At 41.0% G+C, this 25,465-nt stretch overlaps 1 protein-coding gene across 3 annotated transcripts; it reads left to right on the top strand.

Moving 5' to 3' along the window:
- Window positions 1-6,107: 6,107 nt before the first annotated feature.
- picalmb (phosphatidylinositol binding clathrin assembly protein b) lies at window positions 6,108-24,749 on the top strand. 3 transcript variants are annotated; one of them, XM_080428648.1, is made up of 23 exons: window positions 6,108-6,685; window positions 10,998-11,140; window positions 11,441-11,516; window positions 11,635-11,737; window positions 12,079-12,172; window positions 14,905-15,016; window positions 15,228-15,334; window positions 15,475-15,516; window positions 16,709-16,794; window positions 16,942-17,065; window positions 17,160-17,293; window positions 18,512-18,612; window positions 19,454-19,606; window positions 20,083-20,166; window positions 20,559-20,648; window positions 21,270-21,374; window positions 21,971-22,081; window positions 22,295-22,325; window positions 22,427-22,526; window positions 22,705-22,764; window positions 22,931-23,035; window positions 23,437-23,542; window positions 24,489-24,749. In XM_080428648.1, exons 1-22 carry the CDS (start codon window positions 6,556-6,558, stop codon window positions 23,527-23,529), a joined length of 2,184 nt encoding a protein of 727 aa, XP_080284774.1. In that variant the 5' UTR covers window positions 6,108-6,555; the 3' UTR covers window positions 23,530-23,542; window positions 24,489-24,749. The 3 variants fall into 3 exon arrangements, with proteins under 3 accessions (XP_080284774.1, XP_080284772.1, XP_080284773.1); XM_080428646.1 differs by lacking the exons at window positions 19,454-19,606; window positions 20,083-20,166; window positions 20,559-20,648 and having other exon boundaries at window positions 11,441-11,525; XM_080428647.1 differs by lacking the exons at window positions 19,454-19,606; window positions 20,083-20,166; window positions 20,559-20,648.
- The last annotated feature ends 716 nt before the right edge of the window (window positions 24,750-25,465 follow it).

Below are 25,465 nucleotides of genomic sequence, written 5' to 3' on the forward strand. Positions count from 1 at the left end.
CCCCCGCTCTTGATTGACAAGTTACCCAACCAATACTGGTCTGGTTGCATTCTGCAGGAGATGACACGATATTGAAAGATGGCGGATTTGAAATTCCTGAACAATCGGCTTCATGTATTTAGTCTGTAGAAACCAATGGTGTCGCTTTGTCCATTCTTTTTTTACAGTCTATGGTTCTGTACAACTAAGCAGATGCTTACCATGAGGCTTGCAAGTTGAGACAAAGCCCATAGGAGGTACCGCTATATCGCCTCGTGCCCACAGAAACTGGCCAGACGTGGTGCTGTCTTGCTAATTTAATCAAACTTTATTATCACATCAGAGTTTACAGTGGGTGAAAGTGTCTTTTTGTGCAGGCTCTCACTATTGCAGTTAGAAGAAAAGTAATTGTTGGGAAGAGAAACTTTTTTTTTTGAGGAAGGAACACAACGTGCATGAAAATAGGTTTTGAATCAGTGTTATGTGGGTTGAAAGTTATAGATACATATATTAAAGGAGCATTATTTTATAAACACAAGTTGTCTGACCATATTATCATGATAATTATAATTATAATATGCTGATAACCCAATACAAAATATGAAATTCCAGCACACTTACGAGCTCTAGCTCACCGCGTGAATTTCTTCTGCACACAGCTGCCCAGCTGGAGAAGGTGGCATGTTTTGTCACAACCTCCAAACATACGGGGATGCAGCCCAGAAGAAAACCCATTGTTAGAAAGGTCCTGTTCCTCTATGACTGAAGACAAAAGAGCTGTAGATCGGCTATTTTCAAATAGCCTATGTATAAAATAGGGCTAAAGTGGTTAATGTATGTTTTATAATGTAATCATTTATATCTGCAAAGTAACTAGTAACTAAAGTTTTCAAATAATTGTAGTGGAGAAAAAGTACAATATTTGCCTCTGAGATGTAGTGGAGTAGAAGTAAAAGTATAGACAATTGGAAATACTCCAGTAAAGTAAAAGTACCTCAAAATTGTACTTAAGTACAGTACTTGAGTAAATTTACTTAGTTAATTTACACCACTGCAAAAGAGGCACTATAAATAGACACCTCCAAATAGACACAAGGACATTGATGCATGCAATTGCTGATCAACATACCACCCATGTCTGCCCCCAACTGGTGTATTAGTGGATAGTTCCAACTAAGTCGTGCCAATGAACACCACCCTGGGGCTGGTAAGGAAAGACTTGTGGCTGACTGTTTGGGTCACACAAGAAAGAAGAGCTGCTGGTCTCTATTGGTCCCAGGTACTCTGTAATGATGTGGGTGATCAAACACTAGATTACCCCAAACAGAAGCTCTTAACAGCAAACAAAAGCACTTCAATGTTGGACCACTAGTACTGGTTAGCCCAGCTCTATACACAGTTGACAAGCCAGTTCATAGCTAATGAAAACAGTCCTGACACTATCATCATCTTGGACAGCACCATGATGATCATGGATAACACTAACCTCTTGAGCAGGCATAGTGTTCTACTGAATGAACTTAACGTTTCTTTCACAATTGACTGAGTACGGAACATGAATCAATGATAAACTAACACTTGTAGTGTAACGCCCGGGATTCAAACCCCCGTCTCCCACATAGGAGGGGACACTTAACAGTCACACTTTTTTGGATTACAGTAAAATTGTAATGACAATCACATTCACAATCACTTAATTCCAAGGTGAACATGGGGCGCCGATAACATTGGACACCATACACCCAATGTTTAGGCTCTAGCCTTTGATTGCCTTTCAATAAAACCATATTTGATAGACATAAGTATCACCTACATGTTACTGATTATACAGAATGTTATATTATTGTAATCAGTACATTATTTCCTGCGCAATCGATGAATAAAACTGAAGTGTGTAATTCGGAGAGCATGGCATCTCGCGCGGCACAAATGATGGCGAATCCGCACCCCCCTCTATGTGAAGGAGATATTAGGCTTTTGGTCATCAGGGCAAAGGCTCTGACCCACTCTGTTCTACAGCTACACTCACCCTTCTTTCACCTCCCCCCTATCACGATACCAAGAACTGGCAGACCCAAATGCAGACACAGGCAGTCACACAGTATCAAAGTTCAAGGGTGTTGTATTAACACAAACAGTGAATGAGGAGGGCAAGGTGGCAGGCAGGCAGAGCAGAGCAACAGGAAGGCGAGCAGGCAGGCAGGTGAGTGAGATCTGGAGCACAGGAGAGGAGAGTGAATATAGGCAAAAATACAACGTGCAAAAAACTATAACGATAACAAGTGACACTGAAGTTCACAGAGAACAATCACTAGAATACTGTCCAGAAGTGTCTACTACCACTGTTGGTTGTTCAACTATCTGGCAATGAGTGGAGACTTATTTAAACCCGGCTCTTCACTCCACAGTGGAGTGAAGAGCCGGGTTTAAATACTGGGAGACTGACAAAATGATGGCAGGCAGGTGCGTTAACTGGCAAGAGAGGAGACTCGTAACTGGTCGGCCAAGTGGTCAACAGGAGTCAAACCTACGCCCACACGCATGCCCACACTGACAAGACAAAGACAAACAAGGAAAACACACAGCACTGCCTGGGGACCCCCCCACCCCCCACCCCCACAGGGAAACCTGATCCAGGTCACGGCACCAATGTAACGCTTGAGATTCAAACACAGGAAAATACACTAAAGCCAAACATCTTAACCACTAGCCTAAAGATAAATCTCCACTGGCCAGAGGAGATATTAGGCTTTTGGTCACCAGGCAGAGGCTCTGAGCCACTTTGCTACGGTAACACTAGGCAGTTAGTTGGCTGAGGAGGGATTTCCTAGCATGCCTTGTGTGTTCATTATTGTTCTGTTATTGTGTTATTATTTGCCATGAGGAATGCATTGGGAGGATGCATGTGTGATTGAGTTAGTTTGTGTGATTGTTAGTTAGTTGTGTGATTGAGTTTATGTTCATGTAGTAATTTTTTCATGTGTGTTTGGGAGAAACACAGTGATTAATAGGAGTATACCCCCCCCCCCCCCTCTATCGTTGAGTAGAGTTGGTTTGGTGTTTTTTGTGCTGTTTGCCACAAGTAAAACTAATTGAAAGAAGTTGATGGGTTTTTATTGAACCCACAATTCATTACATTGATGTCAGAAGTGGGATGTCATCACTCCAGTGTCTTTGGCCACTGTCTCAGGGAAGAGGCAAGATAGAGTACAAGTTGGACTCCAACTTACAGATACTCCAGCCTTTCCTACTGGCCAGAAGCCCACGAGTGCCGGCAAAAGCAGCTGTCAGTTAGTGACAACTTTGTGTTGGGAATCACGCTGCCGACACCTGAGCTCTATGGCAGCTGCCGTCCAAGCCTAAAAGTGTGTTCCTCAACCCCAGCGGTTATGGGTCTTCTGTTGGCATTTTGAAGGACGGGCACTACAAGCATTGGCGAGCCTCAGACCAGAGTAGAGGATGAGCTATAAGGCTCTTATGTTGCACTTATGCACTCTGTTACGATCATTTTCAACAGCATATCCGCATGTCCAGCCCATGGACATTCCATGATGCCCTCAAAGAAGCAGTATGTGTAGTCCATTCTCTTCCTGGCAGTCACAAGAGACCCTGAAAAGACAGAGGAAAGGCCAACGCTCCTGGTCTGTCTTCTACCGGTTAGGAGAACCGGGGCACATCACGTGTAATTGCCCAGCTCCAACGCCCTTGATCCCTCTGCTCTGCTGCTGTTAAACTACAGGAGAGGTCCATACATTCGACTGCGCCACTGACGATGCACCACGGCATAGACGGCATCAGGCCCATCGGAGGAGACCACAAAGTTTGAGCTTGCCCCTTAGGCCAAAGACCGCATTCTCTATCGAACAAGGGTAGCCGTCATTTTAAGACATGACGTTCAGACTATGCATTTCACCCACTCTGTCCTGTCACATCCTGACCCTAATAGCAGTTACACTGACTGACGGGAACCACGACAGCCTGGATGCCGCCGAACCCCTCGACTGACACAACCTGTACTCGACCGGTCGGGGGTTGGCTCGAAGCCAATCAACACCCCTAGTGGTGTTACAACTGGGTGCGAGATACAGCAGCTCCTGACCTAGGGCCTCGTCACCTCCATCCCACAGTGCTTCGGACGGATGATCCATGGCTCGGAGGGAGTCGCTGAACTGCAGGTATGATACGAAACTACATGACCACAAGTGCGACAGCTGCACAGCAGAACAAAAGGCACGCTCCGCTGCAGCAGTACTAGATTTCAATGGTACGTGAGGGGATCGACATTCGGGGCCCTTTCCCCATCACAGGCAATGGAAAGTAATAGTAGCAATAAGATGTAACTATCTTACAAAGTATAAAGAGTCATACACAGTTGACACGTAACAGAAGTATGACATATACAAGCCTATTTAAGTGCCCCGCAGACTGGTAGTTTGTACGATTGTATCGCTAATATAATCAGACTAATTTACATTACTATTGTGAATAAAATTATTTGCAGTTCATCAGTTGCATACCAACCTAGTTTGCCAATTTACAGACTTCATCTGTATCACCCATCGACCTGTCTGCCTATCGGGGTGCCTGTTCTCTCTGCCCATCTGTCTGTCTCTCTCTGTCTGCCTGCCTGGAATCTTTGCCTGATCCATTCCAGGGTTCTGCACTTTGGTCCACTTGCCAGACCCTTAACAGAAACCCCCTGGTGGGGAAACTGTGTGTGTGGCAGCCTGAGAGATCTCCCATGCAGGAATCCAGGAGCATCTATGCTTATTATTGTCCTATTATTGTGTTATTATTTCCCACTGGGAATGCTTTATGTGTGTGTTTGGGAGACACCATATCAGATCAATAGGGGTAGTAGCTGTGTGGGGCACCCCACAGTTCATATTACACTATATATTTTTTTCAACAGATTTTTTAAAATATAGGCTACGACAAGGCTTACTTTATTTTCATTACGTTTAAGAAGAAATTGACACTGAAATTTCACATAAATTTGTATTCTACGAAATATATGTCATGGAGCCAGGGAAACTTAATTTATTCCCTAAAAATTGCTCCCTCCTTTCTCTTCCAAGAAAATGTTTTAGGAGAAACACGACATGCTAAGTAACTCTAATAGAATTACATTACTCAATGAATTAATTTATATATCAAATTAAATCACAACTTTAAAGTTGTTTTGAGTGGTCAGTGCATTTTCCACCATGGTCCTAGTCAGTTGTTGTAGACACACACAGAATATTAGTAATATGTGTGATTGAAGACCTGCTTGAGGGTCTGTAAAGTCAGTGGTTCTCAACCTGTGGGTCGGGACTCCCAGGGGTTCCCCACATGATTTTTGGGGGGTCCCCATATGACAGTGAAGTGATAATGTAAGGACTAAGACCACTCTCTCACTGCCAGACTTATTTCTGGCTGCGTGCACCCACTGCCAGCGATTTTTTGATTTTCTTACCTTTTTCAAGTATGATCGATCCCCTGATGGTTGCTAATCACAGAGGGTTATACTGTGTGTGCACAGGCTAGGTATCACCAGCTGCAATGATTGCTAGAGTGAAGAGGGACATGGGTTTATATTAATGGTCACACAGCTTAGATCTTTGGATTAAATTGGAGAGCAGACCTGCAATCTTGGTGATGTAAAATAAATATCTGTAGTGTAAAAAATGCGGCCGAAAACACGGGGCATTTTTCCTGTGTCTTTCTCTCTCCCCACTAGCAAAACCCATTGGAAATGTATTGGGTGCTTAAAGTTAAATATTTCAAAAACTACAAATTATTTAAGAAATCAAGTTCAAATATTATTATTTTGGGGGATCACGGTCAGAAAATTCAGAACCACTGCTTTAAGGTCTAAATTGAACCAAATGATTTGGTTCCATTTGTATACTGTCAGAGTTAAGGGGAGACCTTGAAATGTATAACTTTGAGGACCATTGTGTTGTTGTTCTCAAACTTATATATTTCAAGGTCTCCCCTTAACTGTAGACACACACACTGAATATCATAGTAATATTATGTGTGATTGAAGATGTGCTTGACGGTCTGTAACGTCACCCATACTAACCTCTCTGTGAACAGAACAGAACAGGCCCGCCATTTCCCTGAATGCTTCTAGTCCTTTAAACCCAACACACACAGTAGCGGCGACTGGCGTTACTCGGCAGCAGAGACACTGGGAGCTAGCGTGTGAGAGATCGGGATGAGAGATAGACAGGGACACCGGGGCGAATGAGTCAGCGAGTGGACCTTGATCCACATCTACTGCCACACACAGCTTGATCAAATCTAATTTAATTAAATCAGAGGCGTACTTTTAATTGACGGAGGAGCAGGCGAGGTGGCGATCAAGGCTACATTACCATTTTTCTTAAATCGTTTTTTCTTTATTCCGCCCTCCCCTGGTCCTCGTTTTGTATTGCCTTATAGGTTTTACTTTTATTATCCACAAAGGTGGGAAGGAAGGGGGCCTGTTTCGGATTTTATTTTAATTCATTTTTTTTTTTTAATTTCAATTCATTTTGAACAAGTATTGAGGATTTTCCTGATTCTTGGTCGCATCAATAAAGGAAGATGTCGGGGCAAAGCATCACGGACAGGATAACTGCAGCCCAGCACAGTGTGACGGGATCCGCCGTGTCCAAAACAGTATGCAAGGCCACCACTCATGAGATTATGGGGCCGAAAAAGAAACATTTGGATTGTGAGTATCGCTCATAAACAACGCGATGTGTCATCATACAACATACAATGTGTATGTAGTATCCACTGAGTTGTTGCGGTGGTGGTGCAAGGCCTCAAAGCCTCAGGATCAGCTATGCTAGCTGGTTCCTGTCAAATAGCCTGTGTAAATCACAGATAAACGCCACATTACCAACATAAATACGGATAGCATAGCATATAGATATTGGCCTGTAACCTACAAGCATAACAACGGCTTCATATATCATTTAGACTACAGTTAATAACTCTTCATCATCAATGGTTATCGAACTAGCCTACTTTAGCTTCATGGTTATTCATTCCGTACAGCTGTCTTTATTGTCTTCCTTTTTTAAATATACTATATCTCCTTGGAACTTCTATCATAGGCTGGCTAGAGGCTAGTAACTGGAGGATGGTATTTTAGTCAATATGTAAACCAGGGGTCTTCAAGGTTTTTTCAGGCCAAGGACCCCTTAGCTGTGAGAGAGATGAAGCAGGGACCCCCACTACTACACATTGTGTTGAAGCTTAAACTTTTTCATAGATTTCATAGATATATTTATATATTATTCATAGACTTGTTTGACGGCACTGTCGACAGTGTATTTGGATTCATGTTAATGTGTATTTTCAGACATTTAACCATGTAAACCCTCGAAACTGCACTAAACAAGCTACAAGCTCACAATGAGCTTGTAGATCGGCTATTTTTTTGTCAAAGTTCTCCTCAGAATAGGGATGCTAGGGTTAAATCCTATCACATAAAGATTTGGCGGCCCCCCTGTGGTAACTCTTGAGGACCTCCCCCTAGGGGTCCTGGACCCCCTGTTGAAGACCCTGACACGAATAACCCACTTTGGACGCCAAGCAGAGTAGTCAAGTCTGTCCATATATACAGGCCTAGATTTAAAAGTTACATGAACGCTTGTAATTCCATTGCTCAGTTGTGTATACACACGCATCCCATTATACACCTGCAGCCAGTCAGGTGCAGGAGTCATATGTCAGACACTTGACATCACCAGATATACAGATGTGTTTTAAGCATGAATTTAGAACAATGCTTCTCAAACTTTGACATTTCAAGGACCCCCCTTAAATCTGACAGTATATAAATGGAGCGGGTCCATTTAGTTCCATTTGTATACTGTCAGAGTTACAGACTTGTAAAGGTCAATTTAGAGCCCCATCAAGGACCTCTGGAGAGTCCCTGGACCCCACTTTGAGAACCACTGATCTAGAATCATGTAGCCAGGAGATATTATACTATAATAATATTGTTATTGTTCTGTTTGTTTTGAGCAATATTGTGACATTAGGAATAATGTAGAAACATAGCTCAGATGCTACCTAAAAGGGAAGGACCAAGGTATATTCGCTTGCAGCCTGTGAAAGGGTTTTCTGTTTTTGCAGCAGGAACCCGTGTGTATTGGCAGAGGACCCTGTCTAGTCTAGCCAGGTGGCTGACAAAAGGATGTCTTCCTCTCTACTCAACCAGACTACTATAAATACACTATACCACAAATTTTTATTAATGTGTCATTATAGTCAGAAAGACTCTTCCTGGTTACTGCACTTAGACATTCAACACTGAATTCCTCACTGCTCAACTCTTTATACTGCTAATGTGATCTCCAACAGTGTAACATATCTTAAAAAACAATGCATTCGGCTACAGCTTGTAAAATATTAACATATAACATCATAATGATACATTGTCTTGTGGAAGAAACAAGGAATAGGAAGTTCTTCATTGATGGTCACTTTAAGGTGAAAGTTTCGACCTACAGCGGCTAGCCTGTAGTCTCACACCTGTTGGTCATTCACATATTCTAATCTACAGGATGAGTGAGTTGACGCTTGGCAGACAGTGTGGAAGTCCATTGGCTGAATCAAACCCAGCCAACCCTCCAGTGTGGCTGAGACTCGCCTGTACTCAGCCGAGTCTACAAGCCAATTCGACTACTCCTTGTCCACACAGTCTGCAATACGTAAAGGAGGCTTCCTGGCGGCTGGCGTCACTGTCAGAACAGCCTAAAAGCCTCATTTATGTTCAGTTGAAAAAGTTTTTTTCACTTTAACACCAAGTGTTGCATAGGTATAGTGCTTATAATATAGTAATATTGCCTTTCACTATACAAATAGAGCATCTTTCAGTGACAGTTGTTCAATCAGACAGCACCTGTTCAGTATGCAAATCAGCAACATTTATGTCACCACCATACTACCTACCATGGATACAAGAAGGATACAGTTGTGTGTAATTAATAAATGTGAGTTTGCAACTCGCAACCCAGGCTGAAGTGAATATTTAGGAGGCTGCTTACAACATGGCACTGGTTACCCTTCCCCCATGTTTCCCTTCTTCCTCTCATCTCATCTCACTATCTTCTCTTGAGTAATTCAGCCAGCCATGCTAACTGCTGCTTCTCTGGAAGGTTATCCTGTCCTACTTAGAAACCCCCCTCCTTTGAAAACAGTCAAATATAGGGCAGAAAGGCAGGCCAAATTACACTGTCAGTCTGATCACTGCTCTGAATGGCAGGAGCACTTGCACCCATGGCCAGGCTGCTCTGACTGGCATCACTCAACAGCACCAGTATGAACATATGCACACATTTGAGTGCCCTCATGCAGCTGTATGAAGAGCATGATGAGCTGATACAAAACATGCGTGGGTATTGGGTAATGTTAATGCCCTACCATGAATGTCAGTGTACAGTGTAACAGCCGTGATCTGAAACGGAGACAGACAACTTTACCAAGAAATGTGCTGCTCTGTATCAATGTCCTCTACAGTGGTTTTACATTCTGTTGTTGCTCCAGTCCTGAAATTGCACTGCATATTCTTAATTACATTGCAAACTCTTAGATGATGGTTCTGTGCTCTGTCTTTGTATGCTTTCCATGAGCAGACTTGGATAAGATCTCATACCTTTAACCGGATCTTTTTACTAAAAGGTTTCAGCATGGTGTGTCAGAACAACAAATATATAACGTTTAGTAAAGTGTGGCAAACTGGCTGAAGTGTCCATTAAGGTTTGAGTCATAGCAAAGCATCAGGTATGCTATTTTTGCTAACCTGATGCTGAGGTGCATTAGGAACTGAAAGTTTCTCGCTGATCTAGGCTAGGCTAGGAAAACAGCCTTAACACAATCATATTGGCGTCATTAAAAAATAACTACGAATTCCGTCTTTCCCTCAGTGCACATAAGTTATTTTGAAAATTCAGACTGAACATGACCATGATGCAGGCAATTCTTTTTGCTTTATTAATTGCAGTTGAATTAAACTACATTTTCTGCAATGGTCTTTCTTTTCCAATTACTAGAATTTAATGACACATGTTTCCATTTTATTTGATGATGCTAAGCCTAGCATGATTTTTTTTTGCTAGGGTCAAAAATATTCTTGCAGATAACAATACCATTGGCTACCACTTACAGGATACATCATGTTTGAATGTGTTTAAAAACATTTAAAATACTGTAAGTATCCAGCATTCTGGCTGTCCAATAATGAGAACAGCTGTAGTTAGCTATACAACCTCTACACCACTCAATGTGTTGTCTGGTTGATTGTTAATAACCATGTTGCAATTATTGATTAAAATGCTATTTTGAATTCAGTGTGGCAAAGCTAAGCAGTGTGTGCTTACTGTATAGACTATTTAGCTACTTGTTTATTTAGAGATAATCACAGACCTAGCTCAAGTTACAATACAAAATTAATGAATATTTTACGTATGAATATAAGTGAAGTATTATCACACTAGCAAGACAAGTACAAATTATTAAGCATATCGTTTTTGAGTCTAATGAGTAATGCACATCATATTGTGCGTGTGATCTCTTCTATAAAATGCAATGCAGTTCAGATGAGTTCAGTTATTTTGGCAGTGGTCCAGATTTGTGTAGTGAAGCAGGTGATGATTATGTGCCTAGCTTAAGGGTACATGTGATTGTGTAGTGTCTCCCACAGAGAGATCAGTTGTCATATCTTTGGGTTCATTTAGTGTCAATAGTTGTACGCCCACACAGGGCCGTGTGCCTGCCAGAGCCCTCCTGTTAACTTGATATTCTCCACATAAAATGATGCTATGGGCCTAACAGTTTCCTTATGGATAGGTTTTCATTATGTTATTGGATCTAATTTTCGTAAGTTTGGTTTCAGTATCCAGATAAACACATTGTTTTTGACAAAGTAGTGCTAATGCTAAATTGCTGCTAATGTGCTAGTTAAAGCAACCTGTAGGTCGATCTGGTTCAATTCACATATTGTAACACCAACCATTCTGTTTCCTCTTCAGATTTAATCCATTGCACCAATGAGATGAACGTGAACATTCCGCAGCTGGCTGACTCACTGTTCGAGAGGACCACCAACACCAGTTGGGTGGTGGTTTTTAAGTCTCTTATCACCACACATCACCTAATGGTCTATGGCAATGAGGTGAGCTGCTCTATTATGGAGTATATGATGAGATTATACACAGTGTACACCATAATCCACTGTACTTTCACGTGTGTGTGTGTGTGTGTGTGTGTGTGTGTGTGTGTGTGTGTGTGTGTGTGTGTGTGTGTGTGTGTGTGTGTGTGTGTGTGTGTGTGTGTGTGTGTGTGTGTGTGTGTGTGTGTGTGTGTGTGTGTGTGTGTGTGTGTGTGTGTGTGTGTGTGTGTGTGTGTGTGTGTGTGAGAATCATCTCAGACTGACATCTCAGACTGACTATGAAATGTCTTTTCTTTACTACAGCGTTTTGTCCAGTACTTGGCTTCAAGGAATACGCTATTCAACCTCAGCAACTTTTTAGACAAAAGTGGGTTGCAAGGTAATGATGGTAATGATTTTGGCTAATTTATTTACATTCTAATTTGCCTTACATTCATGAACCTTTTTAAGGTGAACATAATGAAGTAAATTGTTGATGACTACTCTTTCTTTCCTAGGGTATGACATGTCCACATTTATCCGGAGGTATAGTCGATATCTGAATGAGAAAGCTGTTTCATACAGACAGGTTGCCTTTGACTTCACTAAAGTAAAGCGAGGGTAAGGATCTAAACCCTAATACTGAACATACTGAACTGTAATCATCCAGATTTAGTTTTACATTTTTACTACAGTATCTCTCACTCGTTTCTTTGTGAAGCTAAAACATTATCAGCCCTTGGAAACTGTCTGCTTAGAAAAGGTGGAATATATTTAGAGGTAAAAGGTTAATACAAACGGAAACAATACATACCACTTAGTGTGTCATAGTTTCATCTATATTTATTTTAATCATTTCAAGAGCATAATGTGAAAGCAATGAAGGGCAAAGAAAGAAGTCTTTCTGTGTCATTATGTTTTCATTCTTTCTTCTTGTGCTCTGACACCCCATGTGTCCGCAGGGTGGACGGTGTGATGAGAACCATGAATACAGAAAAGCTTCTGAAGACGATCCCCATTATTCAGAACCAGATGGACGCCCTCCTCGATTTCAATGTGAGTTTAAATGTGAGTTTAAAGGTGATGTCACCCATAGCCATGCTGTTGTTGTCTGGGGTGCGCAGACTGTATTTATTCTGATAAGATGCTTTGATCATAGCATGGTGACCATTTTGATCTTACTGTACATCATAATTGTTGGTGGTGGTGGTATTAAGTAGATGCCTAAGTCTTAAGAGAGAGCAAAATGGGAACCATGTGAATAAGATAAATTGAGGTGCACTGCACGATTTTAGCCATCTTATACGTTCATTACATGTCACATTGTGCGACTTGAAAAACGGAAATTGTGATTATACACCTGGTCAGACTGTATAACTTGAATTGACTCCATCTGTTGCATTGTGTGACGGAACTACAACCTGCATCAGCCGACATATACTGAGGCATTGTTTTACATTGGGCAAGAATATCAGTCAAAGAAAGTTCATTGTGCAGAGTACAAAGAGTTATTGCACATTCACTTTTCACTGCCATTTAACAGTCTGATAGTGACCTTGATCTGTTACAGTATAACATTCTGGCCAAAATTTCAGACACTGCCAGAAATCCCGCCGTAACCTATTCCGCTGTGGATCGGCTCGCAGAAGCACTTTTAAGGGCCGTCCACACCAAGAAAGATAACTAAGAAGATTAACTATACATGTATCAAGTGGATGGTGGAGTCATCCACGTTCTTCACCACAGTGGCGAGAACAATATCGTTGGGATCACTTTCAGAGAATTTTAATGGATGATATAAACACTGCCAGCCAATCAAAATCCATCTGAATTTACATGGCATTTTGATCTCACTTCTACAAACTGTTTTACAAACTTACAAACTGTACATCACAAAATTAAACATGGTCGGTGTATGTGCGCTAGGGCTATCAAAATTAGCCAAAAATTACGTTAAAATATTCCATTAGAAAACATATTCAAACCATTAAAATATATCGATTATTATTATTATTTTTTTAAACTTTGTTTATTGGGTTTTTCACAGCAGGGTTCAGCATTAAATGCAGATAATCAGGTACGTAAAAAAGCTCCTTAGTGCAACCAATAAAATACAAAAGTACAATAATCATATTGAATTATCACCCCAAAACATAAAGGACAGGTACAAACATAAAAAATAAAAAATATATACATATAAAAAGTATAAAAACCAACACAGACCGAACAAGACAAAAACAAAACTAGAACAAACACATCAGTCAAGCAATACATATCAATGTCACGTCTAAAATCCACTATACAGCACAACACCCCGTCACAGCAAACCCATCATATCAATGATCTACCAGACCTCACGTATCCCCGATCAGAGATGGATTCAAATTCCGGACAAATTGAAAGAATGGACCCCATACCTACCCAAACTTACTGGAGGAGCCATTTAATGAGAATCTTATCTTTTCCAGTTTTAGACAATACAAGATGTCTCTTATCCAATGAGTGTGAGAGGGGGAAGTAGGTGATTTCCAATTAATTAAAATGAGTCTCCTGGCCAATAGAGTGACAAAAGCTAAAACATCCTTTTCCATTTTAGAAAGCGAGGGCACTGAGGGGAAAACCCCAAACAGCGCGCCGAAAGGAGTAGGCTCCACCGTTCTCCCCACTATCCCTGATATGGACTGAAAGACCTCTGTCCAATATTTGTGTATAGATGGGCAAAGCCAGAACATATGGATGAGGTCTGCTGGAGATTGTTGACATCTACACTCATCTACAATCTCACACTCAGGAGATACAGTATCATAAATCCTTGACAGCCGGGCCTTGGTATAATAGATACGGTGTAAAAGTTTACATTGAATGAGAGCATGTCTTGCGCAAATAGAGGACCCATGTACTCGCAGCAGAATTGCATCCCAAACCTCATCAGTTATTTCCTCCCCCAAGTCCCCCTCCCAACGAGCTTTTATAGAGTTCAGAGTTTCAGGCCGTAGACAACAGATCTCATCATAAACACATGAAATTGCACCCTTCAAAGATGGTAGTGGAGTTAAAAAAGTGTCTAAAACAGAGTCATCAGGTAGATTGGGAAATATGGGAAACGTTCTTTGAACAAAGCTACGGACCTGTAAATATCTGAAAAAATGCTCTCTGGAAATTGAATATTTATCCCGAAGTTGTTGGAAGGATGCAAAGACATTATCGACGTATAAGTGTTTAAAAGTACGAATGCCTAGGCCTGACCATATTGAAAAAGCACCGTCCACCAGAGAGGGATGAAAAACATGGTTAGCTGCCACTGGGGCATGAATAGAGAAAGACTGTAGACCAAAGTGGCGTCTAAATTGGAGCCAGATTTTTAAAGATTTTTTAACACTAACGTTCTTAATGTATGGAGAGGTAGAGGAAAGAATAGGGGAGTGTGCTAAAGCACTCAATGATACGGGACCAGCCGATTATTTTTATTAAGATAAAAATAAGATAATAAGTTAAGATAATGTATGCAGTAAAACGTCATTTAAAGACTGCAGACGTGTCTTTTTTCTCTCTCTTTCTCTCCATGTGCCAGCCGTGGTTGGTGCCGATTACCATTGTAGTTGTCTTTATAGCTAACATTCTTGGTGTGGATGTCCCTTCATGCTACAATGTTCGCCTGGGATGACTCATTACACTAACACGGACACTATTGTAGAGTGTGTGTGGTCACCTTTAGCCAACATACTGTACCAATTGATGGGAAGAGAATGCTGGGCCTTTATGTAAATATTTGTGACTGTTTCCTACAGGTCAATGCCAATGAGCTCACTAATGGAGTCATCAATGCTGCCTTCATGCTGCTCTTCAAAGATTCCATCAGGCTCTTTGCTGCCTATAATGAAGGCATTATTAACCTTCTCGGTAAAACTTTTGTATTATTATTTATTTCTTGTGTCAGTTGCAGTGAATATTTTTTTCATTGCAGAATCTAGAATGACAATGACACATTACTTGTAGTAGAGGAATATGTGCATATTTAGGATATGTTTGGAATTAATCTATTTTCTAAGGCTTAGTTTCTCAGTTTCTCAGTTTGGTAAATCGAATATAATCTATTTCAAACCCACATCAGAAAAATACTTCGACATGAAGAAAATCCAGTGTAAAGAGGGACTGGACATCTACAAGAAATTCCTCACGCGAATGACGCGGATCTCAGAATTCCTTAAAGTAGCAGAGGTAATTTGTGTTTATGATTTATGTTGTATCCTCATTATCGGATTAATTTCCGAGGCTGGCGTACGCATTGCTGTACGTACGTACAGTACTGTATGACCAGAGGTACCAATGTTGACTTGGTTTCCATTTTTGCCTTACAGCAAGTGGGGATTGATCGAGGAGACATTCCAGACCTCTCTCAGGTGAGCACTTACACAACAGCTGGGATTGAGAAGGATCCCAGCAAGTACACTTACAAGTACACTTTAATTTAAACTCGGATCAAGCACTTGGCACAGAAAGCTTTTTCTTTCTTTCTATCTTTCTTTCTTTATAACACTGCCCAGTCCTTTTGCCTTATTTGCCTTTCACGTTGTTCTTCTCTTCTTCAACTCTAAGTCCTCTGTCTTAAATCAGCTCTGTCACTCTGTCCAACAATATACATAGTACTCCACCCTGCACAAATGTTCTTTAAGATAAGACACTTTGCATGATGTCCTTTTCTAGCGCATGTGTCCGACAGAGGTCTTCTTTTACTTTGTACAGTAAATAAAGGTGAAATGTTGTAAGTGTGTAATACAGGTAGTGTATGACTATGTTTAAAGTCCAGTTACAGCATATCAGCCCACTGACATGTTGACCAAGAACTGAAGAACTAGTATTCATTAGGTGCACATATTGTGCTGGGGAAACATACAAATTTGTTTCACCCCAAGGACTGCGGTTAGGATAAATCTATCTCTAACTATCACCACCTTTATATTCTGTATTTTCCCTTATCTTTCCACTTTAGTTCACAGTTTGTGTAAGTACTATCATCTCACTCTACTTCCGTGTCTGTGACTTGCTTTAGTGTTGTCTTTTGCATGCCTCTGCTTCTGACTCCGTCTCCTACATTGTGATGAACAGTTGAAGGAAAAAAACTCTGTGGTAAATTATGCAAATTTTGTCACCTGAGGTATACACCAATTTAGCTCATCTAATATGGCTGCCCAATCGTGCTTAGACCTGGTCAGTTCAACACAGGTGGTTGAAAATGCTGTGGCGTATCATTTCACTCTGATGTTGTTCTCAGTCATCCAAAGGGCTAGCTTTTCAGTTCGAATGCAGTCATTAATCAGTGGTGGGCAACTTATGATTCAAGGTTTTGCCATCCTATTGGGGACAACAACAAAAAGGATTTACCAGATTGTGTTGCTCTAGAATTGAATGGAGACTTCCCAATCACAAATTGGCTGTGTACAAGCTGCCACATTGCTGTCTGCTTTTGTGTGTTATATTATAGAAAGCCTAGTTGCCCTCCACTGTCTTAGATGGTCTCTATGTACAGTACATACTTATTTACATTGTCTGTGTATCAACAACGTGCCGATTGTATGTCTTCTATCATTACAGGCTCCCAGTAGCCTTTTAGAAGCTCTGGAGCAGCACCTGGCCTCGTTAGAGGGCAAAAAGGTGAAAGATTCCACAGCTGCCAGCAGGTAGGTTCGCCGTTAAATTGTTCTTTGGCATGAATTTCTCTCTTCGCAGTCAATAGGCGGATGATATTTGATCTCTTGATAATGGTTTGTAACGGTCCATGTACAGTACAGTATTTAGAGTGCATTCCTGTGTGTTTCTACCCTCAGGGCCAGTACTCTGTCTAATGCTGTGTCGTCACTGGCAAGCACAGGAATGTCTTTCACCAAGGTGGATGAGAGGGAGAAACAGGCAGCACTTGAAGAAGAGCAGGCCCGCCTCAAAGCTCTGAAGGTAGCAATGTTCCTTGAAAGAAGTGAAGAAAGAAATGGAATGTGATTTTTAGTTGTAGCATGTTTTGTTTGAATGGGACTGCTTCCCTGCTTAGGAACAGCGGTTGAAGGAACTCTCCAAGAGGCCTTCTTTCGCTACAACGGATACATCACCAGTGTCCACCACCGGGGGGACTATCAGCACAGCACCTGCCATTGACCTTTTCTCCACACCCAGCTGCTCCAATGGGTACAGTTTGCATCTCTCAGTGCATCTTTATATTGTGACGTTCTGTTCCTGTTTTACTATGTTTGCCATCATCATTGTATAGGATATTGTTGTTTTTAAATGGCACCACTAAAGCGCTGTTCACACAAAGCACGAGAACAATAACTATTAACATGTTGTTTAAAAAATCTTTCTAACTGAAGTGGATGATTGAGTCCACACCACAACTATAACAATGCTAGTTGTAAATGATATCGTTTGGATCACTTCGTAGGGACGATAGAAACATTGACAGCCAAATCAAAATCCATCAGAAGGACATTTGGGATGCAATCGGTCTCAATCACGATCAGAACGTTTTGTTGTTAACGGAGATGAGGAGACTATTATGAATATTAAACGTTATCAGGTTGGCTAGCTTGCATTACCTCAGGTGCAACTATCTTGCCTCCTTATAATTCATAATCTGAATCAGATTATCCATGTATCCTATAGACCAGTGTCTATCAACCTTTTTTGTGCCAAGGCACACCTGGCATAGCCAAAAGATCCCAGGGCACACCTAGATATACGGCATATATATATATATAATTATATATATATATATATACGGTATATATATATATATACGGTATATATATATACACACACACTAGGGGTGTGCCGATACACTAATTTCACGATACGATACGATATTGGGCACACAACTTCGATACGATTTCGATACGATATGATACGCATTTTTTTATTATGAAAATATATGAGGGAGAAAAAAAGCAAATGCAAACAAATATTTCTGTTTTTGCATTATTCAGACATGCAAACTTTTAGCTTTTTTAAAAAAATATTTTTTCAAACCTTCTTTAAACGGCGCGGCACACCTCAGCAGTAGCCCCGGCCCAAAATTGGGACGTTTGCCAGGGTTGATAGACACTGCTATAGACCATATTCACACGGCGGCCATATTGGAATTTAACATTGAAAGTGCCGCCACCCGGGGTGGCTACTTTCATTGACTTCATAGAAACATGGCCGCCGTGTGAATATGGTCTATTGCATACATCTTTCCGCACCACTCTCTCTCTCTCTCTCTCTCTCTCTCCCTGTGTGGGTTCTGCCTCTGAAACAGCTGGACTGCGCAGTGCGTTCACCAGTGTGGATACTCACATAATTGTCGTTATAGTTATCGTGCTTGGTGTGAATGGCCCTTAATGGGGATGTCTGCTTTTCTCTGTGCAGTGCTCTGAAGATGGAGAGTGACCTGTTTGACCTGCAGCCATCCTTCCAGCCTTCTATTCAGCCTGGCTCTACTGGGCTTCCAGTGGCAACAGCCTGGGCAGGTAAGGAGCCTCCTCGTGGCCACAGAGAACTGTTTGGCTGTGAACTTTTGGCTGTGGACCAGCAATGAGAGACCTCTATACATAGGACTGTCAGCCGCAGCCAGAGGACCCTGTCTGCGTTTCACTGTTTTCTTCAATTAGAAGTAACTATAGTATACATTTCCGTGATCTTAGGAACCAAATGATTGCAAAACATTTATGTAAAATGTCATAATTCTGAGAGGAAAATGCATAACATTTGCTTTAGTACTAGGGCTAGTAAATGGTAAATAATATGCAGAACATTTGAGTTGAAAATTATGTCCTATGTCTATTTCATATCATATATACTTAATGTACGTATACATTAATGTTAATATAATGCATTTGAAACAAACTTACAGTCAGTAAGTTGTCATTAATAATGCTCGTTAGTTGCCTTCCTGACAACTAGCCAGCCAATTACGCCAAGAGCCCCCCCCCCCCCCCCCCGGACTGTCTAGACTAAAACCTATCCAATCTAAATTAAAAACCCACTCAATTCAATGATACATGATCTTATTCAACCACTATGATTATGAAAATATGCAATATTACACAGATGATTTGCCATTATTTCCTACCTAAGATTGCAGAAATATAGTTTTTGGAAGAAAATACTCAAATATGTCTCTCTAGTCGCTGCTCTAAGGCCACAGCCAACCACAGCTGACCACCAGGGCCTCTGAATGTAGTCGATGTCCATGTCACAGGATGTTCACAACCTGTTCTGCATGCTCTCCCTCTCTTGTCGTCATCTAACTATGACGTTCACTTGTTCTTCTACCATGTTCTTTTCTTTTCTTTCCTTCTGCCTGCCTAGATCCTTTCACCTCTACTGAAGCTGGAGATGATTCCATGCCAAACCTTAACCCTTTCCTCTCAAAACTTGTTGTCGATGCCGCTCACTTACCCGTCGTGTCTTCAGACGGCGTTAGCTTTTCCTCTAGGACGTCTGGTCATGAAATGTTTGGTGGTAATGACTCATTTTGTATCTCCTCTCTCTCTCTCTCTCTCTCTCTCTCTCTCTCTCTCGTCACTCATTTATAACAACACTTATAAGCATGTGTTTGTCTTGCCTGCTTAGTTAATTGTTTAATTTCAGTGTAACTAGGTGGTGTTAGCAGAAGCTTAAGCCGTGTCTTATTCGTCTACCTTTCATTGTCGATCTCTATATTATACACCATTGCTGTAAATTCATTAACTTGAAATTATTCAAATGTTTTAGCCCCAAAACAACCCCCCCCCCCCCCAACTCCCAATATAGAAGCCAGACTACCCTTTCCCTTATGCAGAAGCTATACACTCATCCGCGTTAAAGTTGTATCTCCTGGCTCTCGTCTCTCTTCTTATTATGCTAATGATATGGTGCTGTGTTGCTTAGAAAGGCTATGTAGAGGTATAAGTTTAAATCTGTTTTTCCTTTCACCAATGCTATGTTTGATCCTCCAGATCGTTACAATCCATTTATTGACCCAAACTCATCTGTTTCGACCAATTACAAACGCACAGTGCGGATAGAGCACTCCGTCTCAGGTACTTGGATGGTGCACCATCTCAGCCTATGTTTCCTGAACCCCCCCCGGCAAACATAGACACCCGATCCTATGCAATATCAATGGGTCATACAGTTAGTGGGGTGTATAGTTACTATACAGTTGTATAGTTGTATAGGGTACAAAATGTTGATATATGTCTATCCTTCCTGATCTCCATTCTATATGGTCATTACAATCCTAGTTTACAATATATTCCTTAAAATTATGTTTTATGCAGTTCATGGAATTGTTTGTTAGACGTTTTCTTCCTGTTTCATTGTTACTATTTCTGTCTTTCACGCTTGTCTCTGGCCTTGCATTGACATTTGGCCTTGCCTTTGGTCTGTTTCTCTCTCTGTCTTCCTCTTCCTGCTTCCTGTGGCGTGTCAGACTCCTTCTGTGGTCCAGTGTCCATTGCCCAGCATCTCCCACACCAGGCTCCCTATCCTACTGAACCCTCTGTAGCAGGTCTATTCAGAGGTAGAGTACTTAAGGCTCCCTCTAGTGTACACATGCAGTACTACATTGCAACTACCACAGTTCTATATTTATATACTGTGGTATGCAGTGCTTAATTATATATATTGTTTTAATTGAATGGTGACAAAAAGCCATTTTTTGGACAACAATGGAGTCCTATGACTTATGGATATGAGGTATCTGGTTGTTGGCTAGATGGATCATACTTGTTAGTAGGAGGAATGCATTGTAGGTTTTGATCTTTTCATAGGCTATTTTGACAATAACAGCAAAATAAAATCTAATTATTGTAGCCTTGTCCTTTAACCAGATGAACCCTAGCGTCACTAGTCTGATGCAAACATTTGCAATAAGGGCAGGTCTACAAGCTCGTGTTGTGAGCTTGTAGATAAGCTATTTACGGCAACGAGATTTGTATATAGTGTATAGGGTTTAAGTCGTTAAAATGGGTTGTTTCAGAGACCTGATAGGTACTAATCTGGTGTGCCATAGGCACTGTGCTGTCTAATCTAGCAGGCTAACACTGAATCCAAAGACAAACCCTACATTAACTTGGAGTAATTTTGCCTCCTGCATCTCTGCAGCTGCACCTGTTTTGAACTCTCTGATCTCTTTCAAAAGGATACTCAACAGGACAGGCTCCTCCACAGCAGACAGCAGGAGGACTCCAAGTGGACTTTGAGTCCGTATTTGGAACCAAAGCCACGGGCAGTAACAATTCAGATGGTGAGGAGGTCAAGCAGTATTTAATTTTTCACAGTTTTTAAGCTGACTTTTTCAATTAAACATAAGTAATTTTTTATATAATCTTTCACTGGTATATTTTTCTCAATAATCATACCGGAAATGTACTAGGAATGTATTTATTTATTTATCTCTTTTCTAGTTAATCCATAGCGATTCTGGCAACGTTGTTGTTGCTTTCCAAAATATCCTCAGCACTAGGACCCTGCAGTATTAGTTTTGGAGCAGTACTTCTGTATTTTGTACTTCTGTGTATTGTAACGGAATTCTGGGAATCACTGGGAACGGACGATAAACAGACGCTACCAAGGGTGTCCCTCACAAGACTACTAAAATGAATGTTACACAATGTGACTTTATTGTTAACCACATTAACCCTGGAATCCCTATTTTTGGAATGTCATTCTAGGCTAATAAAGGGAGGGGGGATTACACAAAAAATATCACTTCGGCTATTTCCGGGAAATTTCTATTTTATTTAATTTATTTTAAACAGGGCTTAAGTGATTAACCTAGGGCTGAATTCAGTTTTTATATTTATTTTATTTTGGTACTCAAAGGTTTATCTGTCTTGTTAGATATTCTAAAACCCACAATGGCTGGCTGTAACCTGGGGATGGCCTCTCATCTGCAGCCAGACAAGCTAGTGTCAGATGACCTTGACTCCTCCCTGGCTAACCTAGTGGGCAGTGAGTATCATGCTGTGTTATCATGCTATGCAACTATGTTTGAAGATAAAGTTGTTTTTCGGGGGGGAAATACTGTCAAAGCAGGCAGCATATCGTCGCTGTCGGGTGGAAACCTTGTATGTCCAAAACAGTTCCTTTTCTGGAATTGGAAAATGTACCTCTAGATTGCAATAATTGTATTTGAATTAATTATTTTATTCTTTTATTTTTTAGATCTAGGCATTGGCAATGGCACATCAAAAAAGTAAGTGAGTGGTGGACACAGGCTTTTCATTGCCTTGCACTGTGCTTGGTGTTCAGAAGCAGTTAGAAGCAGGCACTAATATTAACTGTTTTAAATGATAGTGACATCCACTGGAGTCAGCCCGGGGAGAAGAGGATGACTGGGGGAACCCACTGGCAGCCCAAGGCAGGTCCTTCCACAACCTGGACACCTGTCTCCATGGTGATACACACAAGCCTTGTACCTCAATGATCATGCTGTCTTCCTGTGAAAGAATAATACCCTCATCATAATTTTCCCAATTAATTTATTTTACTTTGATCCTTTACTTGTGAATGTTTTTGTTCTAAACAAAATTGTACTGTTATATATTCATAATAGTCTATTTGTGTTGTCCTAGCCGTCTTCAGTAATGACGTTTCCTGCTACCACGCCAACGGGCATGATGGGATACGGCATGGTCAGTAGTATGACGGCCATATGTCTGTATGCTGTGGCACTATCGTCATGGTTACTTGCTACTACTACTACCGCTTACTGACTTATAGCCACAAATTCAGCATTTTACAGAAACGATGTATCACTTAAATTAATTAATAAATCAATCCTCTTACTTTCCTTTCCAGCCTCCACAGATGGGCTCCATGGGGCTGATGAACCCACCCAGTATGATGTACAACCAGCCAGTAATGAGGCCACCCAACCCATTTGGCTCTGTGTCCAGTGCTCAGGTGAGTGTCAGGCACCGCCATGTTTAGGTGTGTGATAATGACAATATTTATTTAGTGCTTTGTCGCAGTGAGAGGTTACAGTATTTGTATCCATTACATTGTGTCATATAGTTGGGGGGCATTTTTAAGCCCTGTTTTGAGTGTGGATATACAGTAGTCTACTCCCCCAGTGATGACGACAGGATTACCCTTACCTCTCTGCAGAAGACAGTTTAAATCTGTCAGTCAACACCTTTCCTTATGATTCCCTATCTTCTCCACACAACTCCTTTGTTTTTAACCTATCATTTGTTTATTATTCTATTTCCCAAACTAATCTCCTCACTTCTTAACTCTTTTGTAAAGACTCTCTCTCTCTGACTTATCCTCCAACCCTCCTACTTCCTATGTCCCTGAAATAGCCCTCTGCAGCCTCTAGTCCTTCCAGCCAGAGTCCTCTCCGAGCCCCTGGACAGGACCCATTTGCACAGCTCTCTCTCAAGGATTTCTTGTAGAGCATCTCTTTAGGTACAGCATGTTCTTTGCTTGCAGATGCACCTGCATGCACCGCAAGCGCACAATGCTAAAACCCCTCCCCTTTTCTGCTTTATCTTCTTTTTTCCTTTTGTCCTCTTCATTTGATAAAATGATACCTTTGTATTGTTTTAGTTTTTCCTGTCTATGCTATTACTTTGCATTATGTTGCAATCGAAATTGTCTGAAAGGATCTACACCATGAATTTTAAAAATAATAATATTTTATATATTGTTTATGTCCCTCAAACGTTTTTTAAAAGGTTTGAGCCTAAAACAAACCTCAGATATACTCATTCCAACTATCTTCTCTCTGGCTTATAAAGCACTTTCACCTGCAATACCACATTGTCCTGTTTGGCACGGGGCGCTATTGAGCCAGTTTGTATGCATGTTATATATTTAAAAGAATTCGAGAAAAAAGGACATTTTATTTATTTTTTTTACTGAAAAACGGGAGGTATTGTACGTCAGGGTGAAAATCAGTTTGGCCTGTTTTGAGACCAATTTACAGAAAACCCCAGATTTGCTGTGAAAGCCTGAGTGTTCAAACTGGGGTATTTTGGGGGATAGAAGAGAGGTAGGGGAGACCAAAAACACACAAAACATAAGAAAAAGTTAAAATTAATGGTGTAGTCCCTTGAACTTGGTGGTTAACATTGAAGACTCTGTATTCGTATCTCCATATAGATGCAACATTTTTGCTGCCAGTTTTTTCACATACTGCAAAAACCATGGGGCGATATTCCTGACTCATTCAGCCAGCTGGCAGCTATAGCTGATTTTAGCTGTTCTTCGGGATGTTGGATTTTCTCGCTTAAATTTTTTAAATAATAATAGATCATTATCACTGCTTGCTGTTTGCCATTGCAATTTTCGCTCATTTGAATGTAACAGTTAAGCTTGGTCTGATCATATGTTGCCTGTTGCCTCCTTACAGATGCAGTTCATGTAAAATGAAGGAGGTGTCTCTCAGAAGATGAAGCACTTAGCAACAAAGAGTTGTCCTCGTTGCAGTCTTAACTCTTCAGAGAAATGCTCTCACACACACACACACACACCCGCACACACGCATACTGTACACACACACACACACACACACACACACACACACACACACACACACACACACACACACACACACACACACACACACACACACACACACACACACACACACACACACACCAAATGCAAACATGTCAAGAACATTATGGTGCAATGACTGTCAGAAACCATGGTAACCATGTCCAAATGACGTTTGGAAGATAACTCACACCCATTATTCTGTAATTTGTCCAAGACGTTGAGTGATGCTGCTGTCTAACCCCCAAACCACCCCTATAAGGATTCCTCATCCATTTTACAGTATAATCTGTAAAGTTAGTTATGGGTGCTGAGGAACTTTGATATTATGTATTTGGAAATACTGTGGTTGGATGTAACGGCTTGATGTTCTCCTGGGAGGGGAGGGGGAATCAGGGGGTGGGGGATGAGAGTCCTTCCCTTTCTTAACCCCATCATCGGTCATCCATTTCCTACGGTTATTTAACTGTCACTAAGTAGTGATGCTAATGACGTTTACACCTGTTTTAGTTTTTGTCTTTTTTACCGTGTTTACAGTAGACATTCCTTGTGTGTTTGTATTTATTTATGATTATTGGTTTAAGGTTGGGGAGGGGCTTATTGTAAAATCTACAGTACATTGAACACCTGTGGGAGTGCTTCAGCGTTAAACATGGATCTCAGACTGTATTATTGAGAGGTAGAGTTTTAAAAAATAGCTATTATATAAAAAAAATTACACCTATAAGCGGAATGATAGAGCACTAAATATTCTCCAAGTTTTGTGTTAAGAACAATTTTTACTAGATGAAAAATTTCACAAACTCCATTTTACTTAAAGTGCAGGGGTTA

The sequence above is a fragment of the Gymnoscopelus braueri genome, assembly GCF_963280865.1.
Source record: "Gymnoscopelus braueri genome assembly, chromosome: 5".
Classification (NCBI taxonomy): Eukaryota; Metazoa; Chordata; class Actinopteri; order Myctophiformes; family Myctophidae; genus Gymnoscopelus; species Gymnoscopelus braueri.